General features: G+C 38.4%; 2 protein-coding genes across 2 annotated transcripts in view; one reads left to right on the forward strand and one right to left on the reverse strand.

The window, feature by feature from the left end:
- Window positions 1-2,744, forward strand: part of ap4e1 (adaptor related protein complex 4 subunit epsilon 1) — a 14,848-nt gene extending 12,104 nt beyond the window's left edge. Inside the window, exon 21 of the mRNA XM_007578566.2 lies at window positions 497-2,744. Within this exon, the coding sequence (XP_007578628.1) occupies window positions 497-657 (161 nt within the window). The 3' untranslated portion in view covers window positions 658-2,744. The remainder of the gene's footprint in view (window positions 1-496) is intronic.
- On the reverse strand, window positions 1,910-8,907 carry cyp19a1b (cytochrome P450, family 19, subfamily A, polypeptide 1b). The gene is made up of 10 exons (XM_007578565.2): window positions 8,665-8,907; window positions 6,948-7,144; window positions 6,525-6,675; window positions 5,637-5,791; window positions 5,352-5,528; window positions 5,163-5,277; window positions 4,970-5,084; window positions 4,735-4,897; window positions 3,395-3,636; window positions 1,910-3,322 (listed from the first exon to the last, which is right to left on the reverse strand). The coding sequence occupies exons 2-10, from the start codon at window positions 7,087-7,089 to the stop codon at window positions 3,068-3,070; spliced, it is 1,515 nt and encodes a 504-aa protein (XP_007578627.1). The 5' UTR covers window positions 7,090-7,144; window positions 8,665-8,907; the 3' UTR covers window positions 1,910-3,067.
- Between the last annotated feature and the right edge of the window lie 599 nt (window positions 8,908-9,506).

The following is a 9,506-nucleotide window of genomic DNA, read 5'->3' on the forward strand; positions in this document are numbered from 1 at the left end:
GAAAATACATCAGTAGGATTAGTCTTTAGGGGTTACTTGATTTCAGAAAATTTTTTTTTTTTTTTTTTTTTTACCCGAGTTGCTTTTTCGTCCGACTGCCATATTGGATTTAACGAAAATCTTCTTGCACTTGCAGTGGATGACCAGTAGTTGGCAGTGTATTGTATGATGTCGACTTTAGTGGTCTATGAGGATTTATAGCATAAAAATCCACAAAAATCACAAGAAAAAGGCTTTTAGGCAGCTGCCGACTGCAGTCACCACTATGCATGAAAGTAATTAACGTGTTTGCTTCAGATGTTTAACCTCATTATTGTTCCTTTTCTAGCAGACAAACTGCTTCCTTTTACAAGTGTCAGTCATTTAAACAACTGAACAGTGTAAAATATGCTGTGATGAAAATAATTGCTAGCATATATCACACAGAATGAAGCAAATGCTTTACTCAGAGTTTTTACTGGCACCTGATGAGCGACTTTTCTGTTTGCTCCCTCAGGCGTGGAAGCGATCGTGGCTTGCTGCCTGCAGCAGGATCAGCCGTGTCTCATGCACTGTCGCATGCATGCAGGCATGCTGGCGGTGTGGCTGCGCTCTCCAGTCCCCGACCTGCCGGACTGCCTCCTCTACTGCTGTCAGAGAGCTCTGCAGGAGCTCTGAGGGCCTCGGCTGGCAGCACCGGAACCACTCAGAACCCCCAAGCACTGAACAAGGAGATCCACAGATCTGCAGGACACTCCGGCACCAGCTGCTGCTTTGATTTCATGTATTTACTGACCGTTGCTGTTTTAATTTGTTCACAAGTGATTTAAAATTATGGGAAGTCATGGCAGGTAATAAGCTCAGGGCCTCAGGGTGTTTTAAATGACACTATTGTCATAAAACTATTGTAGTATTGTGATAACTGTTTCAGTAAATCTGCAAAACTATTAACTAAATGTATTAGTAATAAGGAAAAAAGAAAAAAGAAAACCCAAGCTTTTAAAATTAGCTTCATTTTCGTGTCTAAAATAGTCCTGACAGTAAAAATCTCCATAAAGGCTGAGCAATAAGTGTAGTTTATTTTTTTAGATAAACTACAGAGAAGCATGAAGATTTTTGAAAAAACTCACATTATAATGCACATAAGTTGGAGTGTTTAGAGCTTCATTTCATCTTATTTGGTAATTTTGTGAGACTTCATTAATGTTTGACCCATAACTGCTCCAGTTTTGTCTTCTAAATCTATATCATTAGAGCATTCACATATGCTGCAACCCTAGCATTACGTTTTTCAGGATTATGTAAAAGGGAAAAAAATAACCCAGGAAAGCAGAAATCTAAAGGGATTTTTGAAATTATTATGTCTAAAAACAAATTTTAAACTCCCGTCATGAAAATAAAGTTATTTTCTCATCAAGTCAATCTGAGATTGATCAAAGTGAAAACCAGGGTTTTATTTATGTAAGTTAAAGTTTACATTAGTGTCAGTCATTTCTTTTGGAAAACAGCAGAGCTCTCACTCCCATGTCACATTTCTGTCTCTATAAAATTCTCATTGCCTTCCATGTAAGATTATCATCTATGCACTCATTGACTTCTGTTAACTTAAGTCTTTCACTACCATATTTTCAGTATTAAAAACATATTTATTTGATTTGTTTGCTTGATACTAACTTCACAGGAGCTCTGTGCTGTTGGACCGCTCTGTGAGGGTTTGCTGGTGGAGTTTGATCTATTTTTCATGTCTTATGCTGATTTAAAAGGTTTGGACAATGTTTGTACATCCACAACCTTACGCCTTATGTTCAAATGCCAAGATGGCATGTTTAATTTGTGCCTGTGGTACAGAGAAGAGTCCTCGTTCCTCAGAGTGCCTGTCACTACATTCTGGGACTACATGAATAAATGCAACACTTGTAAACAGGTTGGATTTTGTTGGTTTTATTTAAGGGACACTATATGCAAAGTAAATACAAATGGTTCCTCATGCAATGCTTTCCAAAACGATTGATAGTTTAACTTTTACAAGCACAAATTCTGTCATTTATTAACACTGTATATGGGACAGAGCAACACATTGCAGTGTGGGGTCAAAAATAGTTTTTATTTATTCTGAAGTTTTGAGAGGAAAACATAAAGCAACAACTCCAGTCTCTAGCTGTGCGAAGCTGCAAAAATGATCTAGAGCTGTAATTTAACCTGCATTTTCTGGTTAAATCATATTTTTATTTGCAAAACTTTTGAAAACCATTTTTCAAAAGCTAAGTGTAACTAAAAATCCTCTGATTTCACATGTTTATCCCCTTTTCTGAAAGTTTAAAATATTTTTTAATGTGAGTTAGTACTAACTCACAGGAGTGAAGTTAGTGAAGTTAGTACTAAACTTAACAAATTTGGATGAGGCTCATCCAAATTCACCTTAAAATCATGATTTAAAACACACTATTTATTATTAACCTCCAAGTTAACTAAAGATAAAAGTACATCACAACATAAAACATAAATTTACATCTAATGAAACGTTGCTTTTCAGGTTGAGAACTTTCTGAAACATGGTGGGGAAAAAACCTTTACGACTTGCTGAACCATGATTTCTAATACCTACTAAGCAAAATCATACGGAGAATATCCAGTCATCAGTTTGTGAACTGAAGCTCTTGCATACCGCATTCATACCTCTTAATTGGACAAGCAGATTTTTGAAAGTTTGTTGAGTGGACTAGTCATTCTTTTTAACCTTCAACATCCTGTTATTGCTAAAAAAACAAAAAAAAGTCTTAACTTGGCTCGGATAAGAGTTCTGCAATGAAACTTGTCCACTTGGACTCGCGATTCTTTTCTGGTTTTATCTAAACTTGGATATTACTTTTTCACAAGTGGGTCTCTTCATAAAATCAGTATTAAAAATTGCTTTTGGATTTACTCAGGTTGTCTTTGTTTGATAATACCTTTTGTTAGTTGGATGATATGACAAAAGGCAACAAGAGAAGACATCTGTAAGGGGGTAAATGTATCTTCTACCTTCTTTGAACTTGTTGCACTAATACATTAGTCGTGTATTGTTATCTGAAAGGGGAGAACCTCCTCATTATTCAGAGCTGGTGGTGCTTTGGTTCTGACTGCGGGGGATGAAGCGCATGCTCAGACTGTGCTCGTCCTCCACAGGCTGCTGTGACAGGTTGTTGGTCTGTCTGATGCTGCTCACAGTGCAGCCTTTGCGTGGACACACTGTGTAACGGGAGAGGAGGGTGACCAAGATGGCCTTCATCATCACCATGGCGATGTGTTTGCCGACGCAGGAGCGAGGCCCGCAGCCAAAGGGCTGGAAGAAGCGGCTGGGCACCTGCCAGGCGGAGGAAGTAAAGGATCAACTGGTGTTTGTTTCACTCTGCAGTCACATATGGTTTACACTCACCGGGTTGTCAAAGTTGGTCAGGCTGAACTCTCTGGGTTTGGGGAAGAACTCAGTCTTGTGCATGAGTCCGATGTTCAGGATAATGTTGGTTCCTTTCCTGATCTTGGTACCTTCGATGTCATCGTCCTCCAGAGCTTTCCGCATAGTGAAGTCGACCACAGGATGAAACCTCATGGATTCATTAATAAACTTCTCCATCACTTTCAGTCTTTCATAATCGACGTTTTCCGTAGCCGTTTCATCTGTAAATGAAAGACCACCTTTTCACATTTCCAAAGCTATACATTTCAATGCTGGGACTTGATGTGACAGACCAACATAAAGCAATGCATAATTAAGGACTGGATATGTGCATGGTTTTATTTATTTATTAATTTCTAGATTTATTTTTTAAACTGTAGTGTATATTTGCATGAAACAGACCTTTTATATTTCTTCATCAACATTTCATTGCAGTTCTGGTTGCATGTTTACAGTTAGTCTTACTGTAACCCAACTCTACTTTATACTCCTCTAAATATTTATTATTGACATGCCAGTTTTATTCATTGTTCTTCGTGAGGTTGTTTGTTCACAGATAGTCTCTAACAAATCTTAAAGGCCTTCTCTGAACAGCCGGATTAAATCAAATTTACTCAGATAGAGGCGTCACTATTTTTAATCAGGCGACCTGTGAGGGCACATGGTAGTACTGGAGGAATAATGCTGCGTTCCAGTTGTACTCAGTTATGGGAAATTCCAACTTCATAGTCAGAAAAATCAACTGGAAAAACCCCCGAAGACGGATTTCCCACTGGGAAACTGGGAGCAACACCGACTACCCCTATTTACTAATGTTATTAAGGCGGACTTTGCGTTTCAATATGGCCGCCCCTCGCTTTAACACTAGTAAGATATGATGGAAACATGTTTATTTTACAGGATGATACACATGTGAAAGTGCGTCTAAAATCAATGTAACGCCTCCTACTGTAAACTAAAAAAATTACAAGTAGTGTTTGCTTATGGAAAGTAAAGCTTAAAATTATGTTTATAAGAGCTAATGCAAACGACGTTTATGGGCGTCGCCATTTTGAAATTCCGACTGCGCCATTACCTCGGGTCTGACTTGAAACTGTGCTCCGAATTCCCACTTCCCAGGTAACTTGTATAATAAATATTAAACAAAGCATACATACAGATTTAAAGCTGACTTTTATTTCTCATTTTGCAGTTATGGACTATTTTGTGTCTAAAACTCAGTGAAATACTGAGGTTTGTTGTTGTAATGCGACAATGCTAACTGCTTGTGTAGCAGTTAGCATTGCATTAAATGTGACTGAGAGAGGATTTTCTCTCACCCAAAACGGTGCTCATCTCCTCCACAAGCTGCAGCTCCACCGTCGGGTTTTGTTTCAGCAGCATCAGCATGAAGAAGAGGCTGATGGAGAGTGTGTCAGGAGCTGCGATCACCATCTCCAACACACACTGCCTGACGTTATCAGCAGAGAGCTCCCCGTGGTTCTGCTGGGACAGACAGTAATCTAACTACAGTTCAGAGTTACCTCCATCATGTGGACAGCAGGGGAAACCGACCTGTGCAAAGATGAGCTGTGTAGCAAAGTCAAGGTCGTCATCCAGCTTCTCCGCTTCATGAATGATTTGTCTTTTGATTTCGAGCAGACTCTCCATCGCATCCTGCAACTCTTGGCTGTTAGTGGTGCAAAATGGAAAGTTGATGAAATCTCAAATGAAATGCGACATTAGAGTCATGATTTAAGGCTCTTACGCTGCTTTTTTATGCTTGTCGTAAAGCCATCCGATCTTGAAAAAGATGTCAGGCTGGATTAGAACCGTTTGCCAGGTTTCAAAGTAGTTATGGATTTTCATAAGCAGCTCCTTCTCTAAGACAAAAAAAGAATTGCACGTTTTCAGCCAAGACGTTTGGAAGATGCAAAGTTTGGATACAGCAACTGACCATTGAGAGGAACCCTGAGGAACAATTTATTGGAGATGTCCACTACGATGGCTCTCAGGAGATTGAGGGCGTCCACATGTCCAGAGGGGTCGGTCATGTCCTGGAGGTGGTCCAGGTGTTTGGCTGTGGAGCTCACACAGATTCCCACGGTCCGCTGAAGGCTGGGGCCTGACAGAGCTGCGACATCAACACAAAAATATGCAGTAACTCAGTGAAACAGCGGTTTAGTCGTAAAACATTTTACCGCCAAACTCTGAAATGTGCTTAATATCCTGAGGTTGTTACCTTTAGAGAAGTATGTCCTAGCTTGTTTCCAGAGTAGGGTATTGCTGTTGAAAATGATACCCCTCCCCTCCATCCCAATGCACTCAAGGCCTCTTTTGCTCCCAAATCTGGATGTGTAGAGAGGGCTCCTCAAAACATGGTACACTGCAGAGGACCTGCAGCAGAAACCAGCATATGTTATTATTTAATTTGTTTTTAAAGCTTTTTGTTTGTTTTTTTAATGTATCTCCACATTTGCGACACATTGTTGCTACTTGATATGTGACAATTTACTCCAAAGTCAATCCACATTTGGAAAAGAATAACAGAAAGGTGCTCAGAACCTCAACCTCAAAATCCAATATGGCTGCCTAACATATAAATGCTAATAACAGTGAGGTAAAATAATTTAATTAAACTTCTGATCATTTGTTCTTATAAGTTTTGTTTTTTTTACATGCGTTGTCTTTTTAAAACTTGAAACTTTGCATAGGTTGGTGCAATGTTTAAATGCACAAAATACAGAGAAGTAAATTAGCTAGCAAATTACACAGATTTTTGAACCTTAGACTTAAATTTAATCAAAATTCAGATAGTTTGATGTTTTGTGATCAAATTAGCTGGCTATAGTTTGTAATTTATTGCAAAAACTTTGTGCAATTCCCTGACAGCAGGACTTTTTTTTTCCCTCACATTGTGATCTTCCTCACTGTGTTAAGTTAAATGACTGTGGTGCTACTTATTGGTAAAAATATATTCGTTGATGTGGAAAGGTTTTTTTTTTCCAATTAATATTCACCCGAATAATTTTTCTTCAGTACAAAATCATGCTGCTGCATGAAAAAAATATGAATAAATTTGAACTTATCTTCATCTGCTGTGTGAATATCTCTTGTTTTTCATGCTTACCTGCTGAAAATGATGGTTTCCTCCCCATTGATCCAGACCCGGACGGCGCTGCCGTATTTGTTGTTGTAGTAGTTGCAGGCTGTTCCAATCCCGGTCCAAATGAATCTGCCGTAGGACAGGATCGGACCAAGTCCAGCACAGAAACGGGGACCTAAAGCAGAGAGAAGCTGCAAGTCAGTCTGCAGCAGATCTTAGTTCACGTTTCTCTACTGTGGCTGGTTTTCAGAAATCACTTTCTCTTCCTAATTTTTTAAACAAATTTACAAATGTTATTTTCTTGCAAAGAAAAACAAATGCAGTTTTCCCTTTCTAATTTTGAGATTTATTTGTGGTCACAATTATTCTTATGATGATTTATTCATCAATTTATAGCACTAGTTTTGCAGAATGAGACCATTTTTTTCTGAATTACTCAGACTGTACCTTGTATGTGTGAACTCTGTGTTTGGCTCCAGGTGGTGATGAGCAGAACCAGCAGCAGCAGAAGAAGAAGAAGAAGAACAACAACGGGGGTGACTCCACACAGACTGTGAACCTCCATCGTAGTGAGGATCTCTGGCAACATTGTCTCCTCTATTCGTCCAAAGCGGTTGTGTAAAGTGAAGAAGGTTCGCTGTCGTCTGATGGTTAGAAAGAGTTTAAGCCTCCTTAAACCAGCATATAAACCAGCCCTCCTCTTCCTCTCTTTTAATCCTTCTGTCCTTCAGTGTTGGGAGGTAACAAAACACACTGACACTGAACTTCATACAGTAGATCTCGGAGGTGTACACACCCCTGGCAAATTGCCTCCTTTTTTTGTGGCGTAGTAAGTAAGATCAATAAATCATGTAAAACTGCTTCCATATAAAATGTGGCATGCATCCTGTGCAATTCAATGGGAAGATAAATCTGTTTGAATGAACAAAACCAGTGCAGCAACCTGGTTGCATAAGCGTTCAGTGTCGAGGGTTTGTAAGGATTTTCTCACTTTGCCATGCAGATGTTGCTCAAAACTACCGGATTTGGAACGAACTTCTTGTCCACAGCCATTTCCAGGTGACCCCACAGATTTATTTTTCATCTCAGGTTTAGAAAATCCTGGGTGGGACTAAGTTTTCACTCAGGAAGTCACTCTTTTCCTGTTTTTAATGTAAACTTAGATTCACTGAGACGCTGAAAACATAAGTCGGTGTGCTAAACACCAGATTTTGAAGCAGAACTGAGTCGCATTCAAAGGTTCATCCACCTGCATGCAGCTTGACAAAAACCCCAGTTCTAAGAAGAGGAAAACCCAGAGCACAATGCTGCCACCACCATGTTTCAGGCTTTGGGTTTGTTTTGGTGATGTGAAACTTGTTGCTGTAAAAGTTGAGTTTCGGTTCTATCAGACCATAATATAATTTACACACTCAGAGTTTTATTAGATTTTTCACCAGGTCTGGAGCTAATGTTTAAAAACTTTATATTTATCCAACCAAAGTAGACCCATCACAGGTGTGGATGGCAGATTTCATATCTTACGTCTTTGTTTGCATTTGTTTTATGTTTAGTGTTCTCCATTAAACCCAACCTTTACATCATTCTGCTTTTTTCAACCAATTATTAGATAGTCTATGCTGTTTAATTTACACAGTGACACAAATAATTAATAATGAATCTTTTTTTTTTTTTTTTTTACATTAATTGAGTAGTGTTGGTCAGTTCACATACACAATTCAACAAATTTTATTTTGTAAAATGTTAAGGCATTAATTTGCTAAAAAAAATGTTGCAAGCACTTTCTTGTGGTATGAAAGTTGAGATGCAGATATTATGTCTAATTGCATCTGAGAGGAAACTACTTGATCATGCAAAGATTTTGAAAAAGAAAATTTTCAAAAAGCATTAAGTTTTTGATGCTCTTTGAAAGCATCAAAAAGTTTAACAAAACTTAAAAAAAGTTTGTTTTTGCAAGGATTTTCTAATTGTCATGTTACACACACAATAACATATTTGCAGATACCCAGATAATGCCATTATTTGATTATCTGAATAAATTGCTTTGTGTAAAACAGTTTCTAAAACTAGTTTCCAATCAAACAAATTAGAAAATGGTGAAATAAAACAAGCAACAATAGAACAGAACACGGTAAAGTGCGTTAAATTAAGAAATGCTACTAACCTCCTCTCCTGAGAAGTGGAAGTGGAATTTGAGGAGCTGCAGAACCCCCACCGCTGGTTTTAAAGGTGGTCTACATTCCTCCACCAAATAAATCACAGTGAATCGAGTGTTTATAAATCCTTGGTAGAGCCTTCACTCCACTGGTTGCTTGGAAACTTTACCACTTTTGGGTTACAAGGACTGTTACATGGCAGTGAACTGCCAGCTGGGTCAGACAGTGCATGTCTAAAGCATCAATTAGCTAGTAAAAGAACAGAGAGCAGTTTTTTCATTATTGTTGAGGTGAATACAAAAGGATCGACTCTTTTATTTTTTTTTTTTTGTGGAGCATTGTGTGATGTGTGTGGTTTTTTACCTCCCGCTTTTTGTGCAGAAAAACCCACAGAGTCCAATTCATTAACCGAGGAGGCTTTTCAAGGGGAAATGAATTAGCTGGGTCAGGCTGACCCGTGTCAAAGGAAGCTGGGACTTGCTCAGAAATTCAAGGAGGGAAGTAGACAAATGAAAATATATGTACGCTTAGAAAGTATATCGACTCATCTTTATTGAGCTTCACTTTGAACTTTATTTTCTGCAGCAAACTTTAAAAGGAATAGAGAATTTATAAAAAGCTTGAGTTCAGAAAAGGTTGTCCTTCGGCTTTTCTACATCACAAATGCTCCTAATTTGTCTCTTGCTGTTCAGCTCTGCAGTTCCCTAATAAACCTGGTTTACTCTTTGCAGCTGAAACTATTTAATATCTGGAATTCGAGAGCTGTACTGCTGTGAAAAAGTTTTCCCCCATAAACTTTTCTTTTCTTTTTTTTTTTTGTCACACCTAAGCATTTCAGATCATTAATCAA

This window comes from Poecilia formosa, unplaced genomic scaffold, assembly GCF_000485575.1.
Source record: "Poecilia formosa unplaced genomic scaffold, Poecilia_formosa-5.1.2 Scaffold484, whole genome shotgun sequence".
In the NCBI taxonomy this organism is placed as follows: domain Eukaryota; kingdom Metazoa; phylum Chordata; class Actinopteri; order Cyprinodontiformes; family Poeciliidae; genus Poecilia; species Poecilia formosa.

Excerpts from the sequence above, each read along its gene's own strand:
- cyp19a1b (XM_007578565.2), bottom strand. The coding sequence starts at position 7,089 with ATGTTGCCAGAGATCCTCACTACGATGGAGGTTCACAGTCTGTGTGGA. Across the intron at positions 5,278-5,351 it reads CCTCAGGGTTCCTCTCAATG|AGAAGGAGCTGCTTATGAAA; the intron begins GTCAGTTGCTGT and ends TTTTTGTCTTAG. Across the intron at positions 3,323-3,394 it reads TGACCAACTTTGACAACCCG|GTGCCCAGCCGCTTCTTCCA; the intron begins GTGAGTGTAAAC and ends TCCGCCTGGCAG.